This window comes from Calliphora vicina, chromosome 1 (genome assembly GCF_958450345.1).
Source record: "Calliphora vicina chromosome 1, idCalVici1.1, whole genome shotgun sequence".
Taxonomy (NCBI): domain Eukaryota; kingdom Metazoa; phylum Arthropoda; class Insecta; order Diptera; family Calliphoridae; genus Calliphora; species Calliphora vicina.
Window position 1 is genome coordinate 131,886,398 of NC_088780.1, and position 21,084 is coordinate 131,907,481.

Consider the following 21,084-nt stretch of genomic DNA (forward strand, 5'->3'; position numbering starts at 1 on the left):
TTATAGTCCAGACCGTGACTCGTTCGATTACTCTGTGTTTCGATCGATGCAGAATGCTCTCTCTGTGATACGCTTCACTTTGGGACAGACTATCCGATATTGGCTTGATTCGTTTTTGGCCTCAAAAGATGAGCAGTTCCTTTGGCAGAAAGATGGGAAAATGTCATTGGCCAATACTTTGAATAATAAAAATTTAAATATATTGTACAAATGTTTCAAAATAAAAGCTAAAATTTGAAAAAAATACGGCTTTTTTAAGTAATACACTTTATTGTGTATGAAAAATGTAGAAATTACAAACGAAATGACAAACTCTATACTAATGGTGCAGGGTATAAAAATTATTAATTGATTAATAAAAAATGTTATTGAACAATCAAAATTTACTCAGGATTCAATTAAATTTTTATATTTTTATTGTTGCCTGTATAGGCGGTCTTTGGCTAAGCGCACATTTTGAATAGAAGAATTATAGCAGTTTTTTCTACATAAAAACAAACAGCTACAGTATCAGATAGTGGATTATATGAAGTACAAAGTAGTCCAAATTAAGCAACATCCCTCCAATGATAGTCATTGGTTTTTCATCAAAATCTTAATTACTTCCTCACTTTTTTGCTGGGTATGATCTATAGTAATGATAATTGAATATAGTTTTAGTCTTTTGTTTTGAAATTCATCTTAGCTACCTTCAAACTGTCTAAATCAGGTATTATTGAATAAAGAACCGATGGGAATCATTACAATTTAAATCTAATTTTTAAATAATTTCAAATTCGTTGTTTCTAATATTATAATATAAAAAATAATAATTTTGAGCTGCAGTAAATAAAATAAATAAACAAAAAATTGTTTAAATAAAACTTTGGAACTCTTGTTTTATTCGATTTCTTATAAAAGAAATATAAATTATGTAAGTATTTGTGTATATTTAGTAAAAAACTATATAAAAATTAAAAGGTTTATAAAACAAAATTATAACGAAAATGTAAAAATAATAAATTGTATGAATTTTTGGGTGCAATGTAATGGACATGAAATGAAATGCAACAAAATTATAAGAATGAGTGAAACTAATGTTTACAATTTTAGGGGGTTTTTCTTGTGGTTTAAATATAAATTTGTGTTTGATTTTCTTTATAATTCGAGGATTAATTCGAGGACATTGTTTTTGTTTTGTATTTTTGTTACTTAATAAATTTTAAATTTTCTTTCTTAGCAATTTGGTTTAAAAGGTATAAAAACTAGTGTTTTTTTTTTTTTTTTGTTCCGTTAGATTTTTGTGTAACTCTCGCTTAGATGTAGTTTATAAATATAGGACTTAAAAGGATGCTTATTTTTGTAAAGTTTGCTCAAGATTTAATAAAAAAAATTAAAGTAAGACATACATACAGGTGACACAAACCAAAAATACAACCAAAAATTTTTTGTAGGGAGAGAGGCGAAGTTGTGGAGATTTTTTCAAGAGGAGTTTGGAGAAGAAAAGTAGGAGATTTGTTAATATAAACATTAAGAATATATTTTTACATAACTATACACTTTCGTTGACGTCGTTTTTGGGGCTCAGGTCTTAAGACGGCACGCACAGCCTCTTCGAATACCTTTGGGGGGAAATACATATAGGTTTTTTGATACGTTTAAATATTTTTACAATACAATCAAGAAATGAATAGAGAAAAGGTAAAAATAAAACTCACCTGTTTTAGGCCTCGTTGTGTTAGAGCTGAACATTCCATATATTTAACAGCCCGTATTTTATTTGCTAATTTTTGTCCTTGTTCACGTTTCAAAGGCGCTAAGCCTTGTTCAGATAGAGCACTAAGCGTTTCACGATCTTCACGTAAATCAATTTTGGTACCTTTATGGAATATTAATTGTTAAAGAAATAAATCACTCATTCTTATTAAAAGTATTATTATTATAGAAATACTCACCAACTAATATAATGGGCGCATCGGGGCAGTGATGTTTTATTTCGGGATACCATTTTGAGGTTACATTTTCAAACGATGATGGACTCGCCACTGAGAAACATATCAGAAATACATCCGTTTGTGGATATGAAAGTGGCCGTAGTCTATCGTAATCCTCTTGCCCGGCTGTATCCCATAGACCCAGTGATACTTGTATTGTGTCTACTTGCATGGGTGCTGAGTAGTTGTCGAAACTGCAGAAAAACAAATAGACAAAATGACACCATTTTCATATAAAGTTCGAAGAGACATTTAAAAGTATTTCATAGATAAAGTGTTTGCTGTAAAATACTTTTCTTTGTTTTGCTTTGTTTGTTTTCAATGTGTAACTTACACTGTAGGCACATATTCACCGGGAAAACTATCTGTGGTATATGATATTAACATGCATGTCTTGCCGACAGTACCATCGCCAACGACAACACATTTGATGGGTCTTCCTGTTGACATCTGTAAAATAAAAGAAGACATGATATGTTACGTTTGTCGTCAAGTTCTTTATATTATTTTTTATAATTTGATTGTCGTTTTTGTTTTTTTTTTTTAGTTTTGCTCAAAAAGCAGAGTTGCAAAAGGTTTTATTCAATATATAATATAAGGAATTTTCTATTAGAAAACTTGTCCACAAATTGTTTATAGAATTGTTTTCTATATTCGAAACCTGATCGTTGCAGTTTTCTATAGAACACTGGTCGTTGGAGTTTTCTATACAAAACTGACCGCCGAATATTTCTATATAAAACTGATCGCTGAAGGTCTCTATATTAAAGTGAGTTGGAGTTTTCTATAGAATGCTGATCGTTGAATTCTCTATATAAAACTTATCGTTGAAGATTTCTATAGAAAACTGATCATTTAAGTTTTATATAGAAATTAGTTTTTAAAAATGGAAAAGAAAATGATTAGTTTTCTATAGAATACTATTCGTTGCCGTTTTAAATAGAGAACTAATCGTTTACATTTTCCATAGAAAACAGATCGTTAAAGTTTATCGATGTAGTTAGTTTTTTATGCTCCAAGATCGGTGAATTCTTATCAGAAAGGAACGATAAAAAATAGGAAGATGTCCTAATGGAACATTAATCTGAATGTTTATAATTAATAAAATAAAACAGATTTAAAAGTAATTGAGGTTATCTATATTTTATGATTTTGTGAAAGCGCCGAAACACGAGCAAACTACATATTACTTGTACTTAAATGTATATACTATACGTTATATGTATATACTAGGGTATTCATTCGACTAATGATCGTTCGATTAATCGAATAATTTCTTACGAACAATTTAAAAATGGCCATTTTCGAATAACGAATAATTCGAACAATTTTATGTAGAATAATCGAATAAAACGAATAAATGTTCATATACAGTGGTGGCCACCAATTTAAGACAAATACTTGAATTTTTTTCATCAACTGAATTTTAAGTGCGATAGCGCCAAAATAAAAGGACCTCTAAGGGTATGAAATTTATTATTAATGTTTCTAGTTTCTGAAAAATATTTGGAAAAATCGGTAAAACATATGTGGAAATACGTTGACCCACCTCAGCGAACATCCGCTGTTAATAACATGATATGACCGAAACTAATGGAACTAAAAATAAGAAATTTGGTCCGAATATTTTATAATAATAAAAATATAATGATATAAATGTGAGAAAATATGTTTATTTAAAAAAAAAAAATTTTGGTCAAGTTGTTGAAAATTTGTATGTGTTCGTGGTGAATATGTTTGAATTGACACAGTCGAATAAAACACACTTGTGTGTTAAAACAGACCTCATGCATACATATTTGTGGAAATATTTGAAAAAATAATTGACAATGACGTGGAATTTAGCAAACAATTTTTGTCTTAAATTCCTGGCCACCACTGTATATTTAATTTTATAAAATTGCTTAAAATTTTTCATAATTTTAAATTTAAATAAGTAATAATTACTCACAAAAATTGTATTGTTTCTGAAATTCGACAAATAACTAAAGACAAAGGGACTTTCGATCACTGTAGATGAGTGTTCCGATAGCTCCTTCTATAATTAATATAAATACTACTGCAAGAAGCTCCAATTCTAAAAACAAATATTTCAAAATTTTTAACTTAGGACTTGAACCAATGACAATAAAAGGTACGAAATAAAATATTTGTTATTGATCTGGCGAAATATTAGAAGAATCGCAATTAATAATCAAAATATTAACTTTGATTAAAGTGGAGTTGAATGAGACGGAGAATGTGATTTTGAAAAGGTTGTGAAAGTGAAGTTGAGGATGACATTTATAATGATTACATTGAAATATTTACATTATTAACATACAGTATTGGCCATAACTAAAGCACCCCCTCAATGGATTTTTTCAAATCATAATTTTTTTGATAAAAACGGCTTTTTTGGGATGTATTTTGTATATATTTTATTAACTAATATTGTTAATGTTCATTTAATATTCATTTAGTAAAAGATAATTTTATTAAAAATTAATTTTAAATGATAAATCATATAAAAACTCAAAACGCAACGGACAAAACAAAAGCACCCTCTTATAAGATGTTTAAAAATTTGACTGTGTACTGCATATTTGCAATGTGAATTATCGGGAATCACAATGAATGGACTTAAAAATTCCAAAAGATAAAAATATAGGAAGACGTAGTGTGCAAAATTTAAGTTTTATACAGTTTATTGTGAAAAAAGCAATGACAAGGAACAAGTACTCCAGTAAATTTAAAATTAAAGTTATTGAAGACTGGAAGACGGGGTTATCACTACATGAATTTAGTAAAAAATATTCAATTAACAGATCAGTTATTTCCAGGCTCGTTTCAAAATTTTTTAAGACTGGTCGAAAATCTCCGATGCATTCGGGAGGTCGTTCGCGAAAAAAACACGATATTATGATTCCTTGATCAAAAGAGCAATACAAAAAGATCCTACAGCATCAGCTATTCAAGTAGGAACAAGTCTAAGATTATGCGTTAGCGAAAGAACAATCCGTAGAAGAGTTGTAGAAGCCCGATTATTCAGCTGACGACCAGCAAAAAAACATTTCTATCAGCTAACAACAAGAAAGCTAGACTGAAATTTTCCAAAGCCCACATCGACTGGAGTGTCCAAAAATTAAAGACAGTACTATTCCCTGCCGAATCCAAATACAACTTAAAAAGTTCCGCTGGAATAGGGCGTGTACGCAGACCAAAAGGAGGAAGACTGAATCCTAAGTATTGCAAAGGAACAATTAAACATGGAGGAGGCAATGTAATGGTCTGGGGTTGCTTTTCTGGTCAAGGATTTGGGCCAAATCATAAAATTTATGGGATTATGGATCGGTTCATGTACCGTGATGTATTGAAAGCTGTAATGTTGCCTTATGCCAGTGAAGAGATGCCAATTATAGGGAGCTTCCAACAGGATAACGATCCTAAGCACCCCTCCAAAGTTTGTAAGACTTGGCTACACAGCAATAAGATTCAAGTTCTTCATTGGCCTGGTCAATCTCCCGATCTCAATCCTATTGAGAACTTGTGGCACATTGTTAATATGAAAATAAATCGTGAAAATTGTTGAAATAAGGATCGGAAATTTTCACGATTTATTTCATGCCGTTAAAATAGTCTGGGAAGGAATATCGAAAAACGCCATAAAAACATATTATCTTCTATGCCAAGAGATGTTCTTGTGCCATCCAAAACAAAGGATTTGCAACAAAAAATGAACTAAATTTTTTTTTTATATTATATCCTTGAAGGGGTGCTTTAGTTTTGTCCGTTTCATTTTCTACATTAAAATATTTTTTGATTTTAAGTTACCTCTTATAGAAAGGTTAACTTTGAAAGTATTTGTTTATCAATACTAAACATATTAACAAATCAAAATAATACATAATAGATATTTAAAACTTTGATTTTATACAAAAAAATACCATATGAAAAAAAATGCTTTAGTTATGGCCAATACTGTAAGTGTTGCAAAATATTTAATAAATTGAATGTTAAACACAAATATTGCAAACTAACGTTTTGTTGAACATCTTTGTCTAACATGTTAATAAACTTTTTGCGTATTTGTAAATGCGTCAATCATGCACTGCCTGACTTCAGATTAGCCACGTTCACTGACAATGATATCAAACTTTGGACAGATTCCCTTTATTGTGTAATTCCCCAAGACCACTTTATTAAGCAAAGATTCGGCAAGCTGATAGAGCTTGATGTATAATACAATTTGTTATAAATAATTTAGAAATAGTGAATAATTAATTTACTAAAGAATTAGTTACTCAATTTAAAACCCGAATTAATGAACGACATAATATAGTTCTTACGTTTATATTGTATTTGAATTCAGGATCATGTCCAACTAGCTCAAATTTTTTAAAGCATAGCTCCAAAACGGAAACTAAAGGGTTTGCTAGTCAATTGTTTTGTGGATTGTTTGCGACTTAATCTGATCAGAATATTTCTGTTGAAAATTTAATAATGAACTTTGTTTTCAAATGTTCTTTAACATTATCAATACTTGAATTGTTAACTTTAACGTTATTTTTTGTTTTTGTTTAACAATAAAGTATTAAAAACCGACATCAAAACTTCATTCTTTGCTTTTTTAAAAAAAATTTAAATTATTCGAATAATTCGATTAATTTTAAACGTGTGATCGAATTATTCGATCAAGTTAAAATCTCTTATTCGAATTATTCGTTTTATTCGAACAAGAGAAAAATCGAATAATTCGAATACCCTAGTATATACTAAATATATCTCATGTCTAAACCAATGATTTCACATTTTAGACCTCTGCCTAGTCTTTAAATATATGGTGCGTTACGTATTTCATGATAAATGCTGTCTTTTTTTGTTAAAGTTGCCTTACACAATCAAACAAAAAATAAGAAAACTAAGTTGAAACTTTTTTTTGTTCATACAATTCACAATTCAATGAAGTTAAACAATTGAATGTTTTTAAAACAGCAACCCATACTTGTGATTCGAGTGTACATTTGTTACATTTGGATATGACGGAGGAGTGAGTTGCATGGTGTTGCGTGCAATGAGGAACTTATAGAATGTTTTTTGTTTGCCTCTTTTTCTAATTAAATTGATTAAACTATAGTATATAGTAATGAATTTATGGAATTTTAAATGAATGACCAAAGTATAGTATAGTATTTCTTTTTTTTGGTGTTTCGCTTTAATGTTTGCAAAAAACAAAAAAGTTTTTATTATTTATTTAATTGTATGTGAATTGTTAATGTTAAACTGTATGAGTAGAAAAGGAAATTGAGGTTAAAATTTCAAGACCTTTGAGTTGAAGTGCTTGTTTTAATAATACACAATGAACTAGTACTTCAGATTGTTGGTTGTATGTATTATGATTAATATTCATACATAATGTTTAATATTTCAATTATTTGTTCATAAATAAATGTACGATTAAAAGACATTAATATAGATTAAAAAAACTGATACATAAAAATGCATTTGACTGCAGATAATTATCAAATTTTACAACAAACTAAATTTGTGAAGAAAAAATTTTATGAATTTGTTATAATGGGATTGCGATCGTACATATTCACAAAGATAGTTAACTGCTAGAACAATATTAATGGTCATTATGTATAGCAACTATTAAATATTTGTTCAAGAACTTCCTGAATCCCACTCAGACTAAGATTGACAAGGATTTTTTTCTCTAGGGAAGAACTTTCAACATCACCAAACCTATTACAATAACAACGGGCCTTATGAAGGAAATTGAAATATTGACGTTGATCGTTCTCAATTATTAGATAATACGAAGGATTCTCGTTTTCAATTGGTTCGCGAAAATAATTAAAATTTGAAAATTATTTTTTTTTTTTAATAAATTACGTGGTAAATAAGATCGTTCTGACGAATTAACTTAAAACGAACGCTTTTCAAATAACCTGTCTAATAGCAGTAGCCAACGGCAACTGGCGCAAAAATGAGCAAAAAACTCTTAGATTTTGTGAAAATAAGAAATTATTGGTTTAGTTCTGAACCGCCTTTTGATACTATGTTACAATCTATATATAAAAATTCAACAACAAATAAAACCCAAGATGTCTGTATCCGACTATAAATGAATCTGATGATAAGGATCACATGCCTCATAAGAAACTCTCGGTCATACAACATACAGAACTCTTCAAAAAATAATGTTATTTAGAGTTTTAACGGGGGCTTTTAAATCCATAATTATTGTTTTATAGCTGGTTCTTATCTACTCTAAAAACGATATTATTGGAGTATCATGCGAACGTGGAACTGATTTAATTTCTATGAATGTCTTTCAAAACTGTCAAGTACAAGGAACGATGCAATTGATCCGTACATACGTCTAATACGTTTTCATATGTCATGTATCAAGGGGACCTCAATAGTGATGTGCTGTATTTACGATGATTTCTCCAATGGCAGCCCGGGATGAACAGTGGCTTCAGTGAAATCACCAAATTAGTATATCAGCAGAAACCTGACACCAGAGAAAATATATCTGTCCTTCGAATATTAATTAGGTTATACCAAAATTACCAGTAATAAAGTCCTAAACACTGAAAGTGCAGGGCGTATACTTCACTTACTTTTCATGTTTATCATGACAACTTCCATAATAATCATTTTTCGCCTGAGCAATTATTACACTGCCCTGTAAAAAAAACAACTATTAGATCTCATAGCTGATCCCGTCGGTATCAAAAACGTCAGATTGGTTAGAGTTAAAAATGATTGGTTCTACTTTATGAATCTCAAAAGCTTAGTAAAATATTAGAGATTATTGGTTGGTTAGATCTTCTAGTCCGGTTCTACATGTGTTAAATGTTCTAAAAATTTTCTGCAAAACCAAGGTGAAGGACTTATATGTTTGTCGTTTTGAAGGGTACATATCAGTCATTTATTCTCACTTAGTTATTGAACATTATAGTGTAAACAACAAAGTTTTGTTTTGCTTCGACAATTTCGAATTTTGTGCCAAAACAGCCTCATAAGCGCGAAGTTTTGATTTACTTCTTTAATTTTCAGAAACACACCGAAGCTTATGGTGAATGTGTTTCATCTGTTTCAACGTGCGAGAAATCGTTTGTTCGTTTCAGAAGTGGTGATTTTAACACGGAAGACAAAAATAGCCCAGGCCAGCCAAAAAAGTTTGAAGACATTACTCCATGAAGAGATTGTTGTCAAACTCAACAAGAGCTTGCAAAATCATTGGGAGCTACTCAAGCACCATTCATCCAAAAGCAGTGAAATTAGGTACTATACGTATTGAAGCCGAGAGATCTAGAAAAATGATTTCACCATGTCCGAAATGATGTTTGTCGCTAAAAAAGAAAATCATTTTTGCGCCGCATCATTACTTGCGATCCTATGTGAAGCCCAGCCAATCAGTCGAATCGACACCAAAGCCTGTTTTTTTTGTTGGGACCAAAAGGGTCCTATCTATTATGAGCTGTTGAAATCTGGCCAGACCATCACAGGGAACCTGTACCGAACGCATCTGATTCGTTTGAAGCAAGCATTGGCCGAAAAGCGCCCAGACATGAAATCATAATATTCCATCATGACAACGCCTTACAGTTAACAGCTACAAGCATACTGTAAATCGTGTTTCTATGCTTGAAAATATTACCGAGATTAATTTAAAATAATGTTCGATTTTCGAATTGAGCAGTAACAAATAGAGATCACCATATTTTCGATATTTTTTTTAAAGAAACTATTAAATGATAGCAGATTTATGTATGTAATAACAGCCTGAAAATCTTTATATTTTTACATGGAAGTCAAAGAGCTGAAATAAAATATACCTTTCATATTATCTTGCAAACATTTTTATTTTACTTTTTCTTGTAAAACTCTCTAAAAATAAATGTATTTAACAAAAATACTAAACTTCATGAATGCTTAACAATCTGTGACATACTTATTTCTTAAAAGTACACTACGACTTTAATTTTTAATGTTAAACACCAAAATTGTATGTGACATGACATAATGTCAATTCCGAATAACAAAAAACTTATTATTTCCCATAGTGCATTGACCACAAATGAAGAGGTAGGTGATCATACATTATTTTGCAAAACATTTGTTTATGGAGTAAAAAATAAATTTAAATAAAAAAAACACATTTCTAAGGAGTGGCAAATGGCAATAAACAAGACACAAAACCATTAAGAATGACAACCAGAATGAGACAAACAAAATGAAACAAAATTAATATAAATAATAAAAAAAGAACTAAATTAAACCAAAAAAAATTAAGAGAAATATTGTACATTAAATATATAAAAATAGAACTAAAAACCAAAAAATTAATTTGTCATGATATACAAAAAAGAGAGCAGACATTAGTTTAATTTTTTTTAGATTATTTGCAAATGGAAAATGGGGGAAATTTTAAAATAGATCACACACACAAACACTTAAAAAAATTCCTTTAAAAAATATCTTAGATCATCAAAAGACGTTGATAAATTTTTCTGCATAAAAAAGGGATTTTCCTAAAAGAAAAAGCGTCAATACTTAGACAAAAAAAATTGAGAACAAGGGGGGACACTTTAAACATATCAAAAAATGAAACTAATTTTTATATATATACTACAACAAAATTATAAACAAATTGTGGGGGGAGCTGAAAGTGTGTGTGTGTATTGTTGGAAGCTACAAGTCAAAAGTGCTTAAATGACGCCGGTCGGTTGTCTAATGTTTTAAAAATAAACGCAATTAATAAAAAATACAAAAAACACTAAATAAAAACAAAATAAAAACAAAATGAAGCAAAAGCAATTTATAAACTCACGAAATCAAGTGGCACAGTCTGGCATTATATGCATCATGTTATTAAAAGCTAATTTCCAAAAAAGGGGACTAAAGTATGAGTGGGTTTTTTACTCTGTCTAAAATTTTCAAATATTCGTGATGCTAAATTATAATACCTATACATATGTATAAGAAATACAAATACACAACAACAACAATAATAATAAAATATAAGCAACAATTACAAAAACAACACAAACATATGAACATTGAAAACTGCTGCTTGAAATATTTAAGCAGACCAGAGTCATGTAATGCCATGGGTGGCTGATTAAGTAGAGTGCATTTACTTTTTGATTTGTATTTTGCTTTCATAGAGATGAACAAACTTTATGATAAAAGAAAAACTACAAAAACAAACAAATAAAAACTGATTAAGTTAGAAAGTAATTTCTTAATCTTGAACATTCTGTAAATTATGTACCTATTTGATTTTAATTCTTATGACATTTTGGTAGTCTTTTTATGGTTTTAGCAGAAAAGTAATATTTGTAAATGTATACTTGCTAGCTATAACAGCGAAAGTGTTGTACATTTTTTTAATAGTTATAATATTTAAGTCAGAAAATTGATCCATAATTGTTATATTGTAGAAATATAATGTTGTTCCTATAACTAATAGTTTTGTAAGTTTTGCTTTTCTATAAATGTTATCTCAAAAATTGTCGTAAATATTTCAATTACATCGAGATACAATATGCATATAATATTAATAGTTTTCCTCGATCACTTCTATGTTCTTCTGAACATAGAGTCGAAAGTCGTTTTGTAATGATTTTTATTTACTTAAGAGATTTGGAAAGCTACTTTAGTATGCTTTATCACTAAAATAAGAAAATAAATATTTTACCGCCTCACGATCAACTAAATGTGGGTTTCTTGAATCTTAAAGGAACGTGGCACATAATATTTTTAATAAACAACAAAATCTCATATAAATTACCAACAAAATTTACCATAATCATATGAAAGTACTCCTTCAAAATGGATGGCAAATTTAATGAAATAAAAAAGGAAAAACTAAATTTTAAATATCAAAGATGAAACTAAAACATCCTTTCCGCGACAATTAGATCTTCACTTCTCATCGACCCAAGCCAACCTAGCGACAGTTGTATCAAACGGAAACTTTTCCCCAAGGGAATAACTGTTACAACAACAATTCAATAAAGATTTAGTGCATCATTGGTACAAAACTGCGGGAATGACCTCAAAGTAAAAATACCCAAATATTCATGAAAGGAGAGTAGGTAAAAATCTGATTCGCACCGTAATGATTTACAATATATTTAGTCTATCTAAAATTAGTTTCTAATGTTATAAAATGTAGGATATAAAATATTTTTGGTTTTTCCATCTGGTTCATATATAAGTTATCTGGTTCATATAAGTCTGTGGTTTTTCCCACTCGCGAATATGCAACTGAAAACTGTTCATGTGAAAAATAGGAATTTTCTAGATTTAGTCCGCAAACTTGCAAAGACTTACCTTGAGCTTTATCAATTGTCATTGCAAATGCTAAGCAAATAGGAAACTGCAACCGATTAAAATCAAATGGCATTTTCGAAGTTATAATCGGAATTCGTACGGAATATCGGAATATATATACAGTGGTTGACAAAACAATGGAAACTTTTCCAAATATTTCATATGTAGCCCAAAATTTAAAATATTTTTTTAAAACACAACAACAATATATTAGGACATTATGACAATACGACTAATAGGAGATCGTGTGAATACCCCAATTATAAACATTTTTTATATTTGCACTATACTGTATGTCGTAATGTATGTGTAATGATAAATAATAATTTGTATATCAACACTGAAAATATTATATTGCCGGGATTTCAAGGGAAATAATTTTAAATTGGTTTTTCTTATTAGAATTGCACAGAAACTAAGAATAATAAAAAATTAATAAGACCTTATTTTCAATAAATTTAGGCGGTTTATAAATTCACAAATTTCAATACCAGAAGAGAAATAAATTATTGTATCAGTTCTCGGAAAAGTATTAAGTCCGAAATTAAAAACCCTATTGCTAAAAAAATTCCAATTTATATACGCAAATACAGGATTTCAATAAGCAACGACATATTTTTAAATTAATTAAATGGGAAAAAGATAATAGCACCAAATAAAACCATAAGATCCTTTTTGAATGAATCATTTTGAAAATGTATACCAAACAAATTATTCATCCAAAAAGGATGTGAAAACATGTTTTATTTGGTGCTGTTATCTTTTTCTAATTCAATTAAGATAATATTTCTTATAGGTACGTACAACCTATGGAATTAATGCTGTTCTTAAATTCACAAATTTCAATGGGTAACAGAAGTGAAATAAATTATTTTATCAATTCTTCGGAGAGTAAAAAGTCCGGGATATGAAACCCAATGATAACTGAAATTGAAAATGCATTTTTTGTTTCTGTAAATAAAATACGAATATATTACTATATTATTGCCCCCCGAATAATTCATTAACCAACGAGAGATCTTTAAACAGATATTCTCTTAATTGATTCATTGTGGAGGTCCATTTTAATGGGTATTTTAAGTGGAAAAAGATAACAGCACATCAGAGGTTCACTATACATAAGATTAGGATGAATCATTTTTGTTGCTGTTTGCATTTTCAAAATTATTCTACATAAACATTTTCTAGCCACAAATTTAAAAAAAAAAAAAAAAACTAAACAAAAGATAAACCAATAAACAAATAGTAAGTGGCGACTTAATGTGTACATTGTATGTAGTCGTATTTATTTTATACCTGGGGCCTATTTCACTAAGCTACAAGTTCACAATTACAAGTGTTTTTGCCTGTAAAATTGTGAACTTGTGAATAATTGTGTTTCATCAAAATACAATTACAAGTTTGTAGCTACAAGTGAATTTTACAAGTCACAAGTCTACAAGTCATACTTTTACAAGTGGTTTTGTTTCACAAAACTAAATTTGCACTTGTAAACTTGTAGAATTGTAGAAAAAAGCTTAGGGTCGACGGAGACCCTCAGAAAATTTTTTACAAGTTACAAGTGAACTATAAATTGAAATAAAATTTGATTTTTAACTATTTTTTTAAAAATTAGTTAAAATAAACACAAAATCCAAAAATTTTAATATTAATTTTAAGGCGATTTATGTATGGTATCACATGGTCGCGATTCAACGACTATACATTCTTACTTGCTTTTGGGAATAGCCATTTTGGAAATCTAAACATATATAGACAATTCTAAATTAGTACCCAAAATTGCAAAAGTATTTATTTTTATCAGTCAAGTAAGCTGGCTATATTCGGCTATGCCGAATCTTATATACCCTTCACCAAATTATACTTCAAAATACAAATTTTAAATATTTTTAGGTAAACAAAATTGGAAAAAAATATTTTTGGATTTTTTTTTATTAAATTTTAAAATTTTTTTGTATATTAATTATTTTTTGGTGAAAAAAAAATTCGGGTTAAAAAATATTTTTTATATAAGAATTATTATTGAAATATGTTTTATTGCGTTTTTAAGAATAAGAATTGTAAAATTAATATCACAATATACAGTGGTGGTCAGGAATTTAAGACAAAAATTGTTTGCTAAATTCCACGTGATTGTCAATTATTTTTTAAAATATTTCCACAAATATGTATGCATGAGGACTGTTTTAACACACAAGTGTGTTTTATTGAACTGTGTCAATTCATACATATTCACCACGAACACATAAGATTTTTCTACAACTTGACCAAAAAATTTTTTTTTTAAATAAACATATTTACTCACATTTATATCATTATATTTTTATTATTATAAAATATTCGGACCAAATTTTGTATTTTTAGTTCCATTAGTTTCGCTCATATCATGTTATTAACAGCGGATGTTCGCTGAGGTGGGTCAACGTATTTCCACATATCTTTGTCCATATATGTTTTACCGATTTTTCCAAACATTTTTCAGAAACTAGAAACATTAATAATAAATTGCATACCCTTTGAGGTCCTTTTATTTTGGCTCTATCGCACTTAAAATTCAGTTGATGAAAATAATCCAAGTATTTGTCTTAAATTGGTGGCCACCACTGTATATGTACAAGAACTTGTAATTGTAGAAATTGTAGTTTACAAGTGCAAAAAGCTACAAGTTTTGTGAAAATTTTAATGAAACACAATTCATCAGCACTTGTAAGAATTAGACTTGTAATTGTAACTTGTAAACTTGTAGAATTGTAGTTTAGTGAAATAGGCCCCTGAAGATGATATTACAACAATAAGTTGATAAGAAATTGAATATGGTAAAATGTAAACACCCATAAAGAAATTAAACATTTCCAAAAATAAAAAAACACAAACATTTGTCCTGCTCGTTGTAAAAGTGTTAAATTCTGAGTCACTTTTGCGGTCAACCCATAAAGTGGCTGTGCCATGCCGGTCAATGCAACTGCATATTGTTTATTACAGTTTTACCCAATATTTTGGCAAAAATAACTTATCACATGGCAAAATGAAATAAAATTTACAACAATGCAAAAACCAACAACAACAAACATTAATACACTAAACTTTTACAACCCGCATAGTGTCAAAGTGGATGAATTGAACTGAAATTGGTTCGGTTTCGTTTAGTTTGTTGCATGAATGGTTTGGTTTAGTGTGGTTGTTGTTGTTGTTTTTGCAATTTACTTTTCTTGTTGGTGTTGTTTTTCCTGCTATTATTGTCAATGTAATATGTAAGCACCATGTAGTTGTTGTTGTTTTATATTACTTTACATTTTTTTATTTGGGCGGAGGTGCTGCGCTGCCAACGTCGCCGATACGATTCTTGAGAAATATTGTCCATAATTTTTTATTAGCATTTAATAACTTCCATTCGTTTTATTAACAAAGAAATTTCAAGAAATATTTACTCAATACAATGTTTATTTTAAGATATTTCAACAGAAATTTACCTTTTATATCTATATAATTTATTTTTTGTTGGTGGTTTTTGTATTTATCTTATAATCCTCTTTGTTTTTCTTAATTTTTTTTTATTCTTTCTTGTTGGACAAAAATTTTTTCAACACGACTTTTCTACAACATGCACTTATTTCATTTATATTTGCCCTTTTTCTTTAAACTTTAAATATTAGAAATTTCTTAATTTCATTGAATTTTTCATAAAATTTAACACTTTTTATTTATTTTATTTAAAATTTAATAAAATTTCTTTTATCTGTTCACTTTTTCACTTCTCAAATTTTTTTCTTGTTCTATTAGTGAACAAACACACATACAACCCCTTTTGCAATTTGACAGTTGAATGTTGAAATGTCAAAGTTGTAATACGTTCATTTTATCCGGGGCTGTGTTCATTTATTATAGTGTAATGGATAATGAGACTGTTTGGATAACAATTTGTTGGATGGTTTATATCTTAGCTAAATGTTTGAAACAGGGTTGCATTTTGTATGGAAGCTCCGATGAGACGTTAGAAGCTAAAATTTGTATTTGAAAATTGTAAAAGAGTTACATATTAATCCCTATATACATAAACAACTTTTTCGAATTGTTTAATAAACCTTTAATACATTTAAAAACCTAATATGAAGTACAAGGTCCACAGGGACCAATTTCTATTTGTATGGACTGCCCCGGCTTCGCCCGGTGGCATTTACTAATGTTAGTACAAGTTTCTCAAACCCACATACACCTGCCTGTTCTTATTTCAAAATCCTCTATCTTGAAAAACACAACTTTTCAGGAGAGCCAAAAAACTGTTTTTTAGCTTATTAAAAGTTATTAAAATTCGGTATTCTACAATATTTTTCAAAAGCACCTACTGAATCTCACATATAATTGGTTTTTAAAATTTTACATTATTGTGGACTTTATGATAGATAGAGGATTTTGATCAGATAGAGGGTTTTGCACATTAATAAAAATTAATTATTTTGATTTCATTTATGCCACCTGTTAGTTTTAAACGTGCTTTATTTAAGATATCGTCTAATAATACAATATTAAACAAAAAATTATAGAAAAAATGTTTTTATTTTTCTTTTGTAAATTTTTTTGAAGTTTGAAGAAATTATTTCAAAAAAATATTTGAAAATATTTTTTTTGAAAAGATAAAGGGTTTTGCATTCAGAAAAATTATTTGTGTAAGATAGAGAAATAACAAAAATGCAAATAAAACAGCAAAAAAAGACATGTTTGTTATAAAATTCACACCATAGATGAGGGCTGTTTTAATGAAGATTTTGCCATCAAAAAGTAATTTTCGTCAAAATCAAAGATGGAGGGTTTTGAATATGGTCAATCCATATACATTTGTACTGCATACTTTAGGTAGATTTTTTATTACAGTTGATTGGACTGAAAAAAATATTTCCGAGTTTTACCCCGAATGTTTGAATTTTTTCTTTACAAACCATCTCCTGAAAATTTCGAATCGAATAAAAAAAAAATCAGCCAAATCGCTCCAGCCGTTCTCACGTGATGCCATTACATACATGGACCATTTAATTTTTATATACATATATAGAATCTATATATTATTTTGAAATACCATATATTTTATTTTAATAATAACTGCGGATATACCTCAAAAGATAATTTTTAAATAAGGGAAGTATCCCTCACACTTAAATTATTAATATAATTTTTCTGAGAAAAAAAAAAATTGGTTTATTTTACAAATTTGGTGCGTGATGTTTTTGATTCCAAATAACCTAAAAAAGTGATTTTCATTACTGATACAACATTGGCCATCACGTGGTGGTATGCCAAAAATTTCGCCAAAATTAGTTATATCTAGGGGGCGGATTTTCATGCATTTATTATTGGAAAATATGCGCCTAAAATATGCTTCAAAAAAATCAAAATATGACCTAAAAAGTTAAAAAATATGCACTTATATTCTTGTGCAGAAACATAAAATAATTAAGAATGGAATTCGAAATGTCCAAAAAAATACACAACACTGTTGCCAGCAGTTAGAACTCTTTAATTTATACCAGGAATTAAACAATTAAAGTTCTAAAACTAGTTTTAAAATAATTTTTCTTCTGAAAAAACGATGGACGATATATTAATTGTAATATCTTGGTATGAATACTTGTTTAAAGCCATAATCTTTAGAGATTCTCTATTTTGATCGTGCTGTAAAGTAGCATCCAACCTTAATTTTTATCTCGTAATAACCAAGCAATTAAGCAATTAGTAAATGCATCCCTTATAGAGGGAAATAATATCTGATCACTTGGCTGACTCCAATTTATATATTTTGGGTCATTTGACGTGATATTTGTAATGCAGAGAGAAGTCAATTGGTTACTTTATACATCCCATGGAATCTAGCATAAAGACAATTATCACTTACATAAGTGTCTCTATGTAATCTATAGTGTCTCTAAGATATCCAAAATCACTAGTTTACGACAGTCTCGTAGAAATGACTGTCAGGAGCGGTAACTTTGTATGTGAATCTTTCGATAACGAAATCTCTTATAAATCGAATTTGCAATTAAAACAAATATGAATGTTTTTCGATACATTTAATGAATTTTTGATACTTAAAAAAACTAAACTTTTTAAAAGAAAAATGTTTTGAAATGATAATTTTCAATTACTGTTAAAGAAATGAAGAACTTAATGCCAGTTTCTCGATGTCGAAAGAAGTTAGTTAGTAAATGTTATCTACTGCTATTTCTATAATAAATTCGACAAAAAAATTGTTGTCGAAACAATGTATTGCCCATTAATGACAAAAAATTATATTTTTATTAAAAATTGGCATAATATGCATATAAATATGCATTTTGAAGTAAAATATAACAAAATATGCATTATCAATAAAATATGCAAAAATATGCACTAACAAATCGATGCCATTTTGCAGCAAAATGTGCGATTCGGATAGATAATTGGTCTACATTGTATTTGGACGTTCGAGAAAAAACATGCATTTGCATATAAATCCGCCCCCTAGTTATATCTTTAATGTACATACATATAATGAATTTTAGAAAAAACTATTTTAATTTTTTATGAGTTTAATATGAAAAAGCCTAAAAAACTACCGTTCTAAACATCCTTTAAATGTCAATAGAAACTAAACTATTGGTCGGATCGCCTTGAATTTTTTTAAACGATTCTAATTAAATTTATTTTGAATAAGTGTATACTTCCCATGGACCTTCTCACCAATCGGAGCGTTAAGGTATTTATAGACGACAATACAGAGTATTAATATACATATCTCAATTACAAAACAATTTCATGGTCTAAACAAATATAGTTGGTCAATTCACAAGCTCTCTTATCAGTCATATTGTCATAATGTCTTAATATATCTCGACTCGGCAGCTCGGCTTAACCGACACTTAGGCATTCGGCGAAGGTCTCTACTGGTTGGTTACGATAACATAGCATACATAGTACTATTATTTTAGGACACTTTATACTTGAAAATCAATAAAAACCATTGTGAAATATTAGGACATTATAACAATATGACATGATAAGAGACCTTGTGAATTGACCAAGTATGAATTAGATTTTTAAATAATTCGAAAACTATTTTCTCATCTGATTCAGGTAAGTCAAATAAGATTTTGATTTTGCAAAATAAAAAGTAAAACATTTTTTATTTTTTTTTTTCGATAGATTGGATGAGAAAAAACACCTGTTTGGCCAAAATATCGAATATTTTGACCCCTCTAACTCAGATAGTTGTTGACCGATCTTGTTGAAAAGTTGTTTCTAAATTACTATCCAATAGGACCAACATTGGTGCAAATTTCATTCTGATTGGAAGACATCGGTTTCAAAATACATATAAATATGAAGAGAATATACAAAAAAAATTAACGAACAAATATTTTAAAAAACTGCCGTGTAAACAGGAAATGAATTTTTCAAAATGATTTCTTGACAAACCGGATGGATTGAGTAATATTTAAAGTTGCGAATATTAACACACAGTATTGTCGTCTGTAAATAACTTTATGAATTTAGACATAAATTAGATTTGATAGATTTGTTGGCAATCCGACAAAAAAATTTCGAAATTCCCTTATATATTTTTTAAATTTTTGGCTATACCCCCTTAAAATTCGAATTCCCAAAAACCCTTCATAGTGGATATACACATCGTTTAAGGTACCTACATACAAAATCTCATGACATACAAATTTTCAATAGTTCAAATTTGGGAACAATTTTTGTGTGGGAAAATTCGAAAATCGGCTTTACGAATGGACCGAATGTACCTAATGTGGTATTTTAGGTGTCTAAAATCTTCAGAAAATTTCCTTTCCAATGAAACTGGCTTAAAGTTGTGTTTTATATATCGTCGTCCGGGGGATTAAGAGCTCTATATGCCAAAAATGCATTTTGAGTAAATCGATGTTGAACTTTAACATAATTTTTCTAAGAAACTACTCGATAGGATTTTGTGATTTTTATACCATATATTTGTTTTAAAATTGTGATTCTGAGGAAACATTTTTATCTCCCGATCGCATCTACAACGGGATATATTCTAACGGTAATAAAAATCCTGTTTGCTCTATACGCCATCTTAAGCATATTTCCTTGCAAATACTTACATACACATAGAGCAAAGTAGCATTAACAAAGCAATAAAACACACCTAAAAACTCAGTAAAAATATATTCATTTACAAAAAACCAAACATAAAAGCTATTCACAAAGTTATTATGGAATATGGGCAAATCCTGCGTGACGAACGTCATATTTAAATATGAAATTTTTTTGGTTTTTCAAATAAGATACCCTCAACGTATACTATACGCTATAGTGAGACTTAAGTGCAATTCCAAATGGCATAAGATATTACCTTTTAATTGCCATTTCTTGCGAAATAATTGATCGCAAAGTTTTGTGACGCACGTTACAAAAAGTGGAAGTAACATTAAAAGTTGAAGTGTTTATTCGTAATTTTAGCGAATTTGGCATAATAAAGCACACAAAATCTTATTCCTAAAAGAAAGATGAATGAAAGACAATTCTAATATAACTTATTTGCATGAACAAACATTTGCCGTTTTTATAAAAATCCGAGAACATTTAGTGACGCACGTTACAAATTATCCAGATGCTTGAAAAGTATCTCCTTTTCCGTGAGAAGTTGCAAAAAATTCCATTCAAAGTGAAATTACTCAAAATTTATTTGTATCTAAATTGAATTGTCAAAAATATAGCTGTCATCTTGTTAACATTTAAGTAATGATAAAAACACATTAAAAAT

The 21,084-nt window shown here is 28.9% G+C and overlaps 1 protein-coding gene across 1 annotated transcript; it reads right to left on the reverse strand.

Annotated features, from left to right (window-relative positions):
• Positions 1–849: 849 nt before the first annotated feature.
• On the reverse strand, positions 850–16,070 carry Mtl (Rac family small GTPase Mtl). The gene is made up of 5 exons (XM_065515845.1): positions 15,779–16,070; positions 2,308–2,423; positions 1,935–2,167; positions 1,698–1,858; positions 850–1,601 (listed from the first exon to the last, which is right to left on the reverse strand). Exons 2-5 carry the CDS (start codon positions 2,421–2,423, stop codon positions 1,524–1,526), a joined length of 588 nt encoding a protein of 195 aa, XP_065371917.1. The 5' UTR covers positions 15,779–16,070; the 3' UTR covers positions 850–1,523.
• Between the last annotated feature and the right edge of the window lie 5,014 nt (positions 16,071–21,084).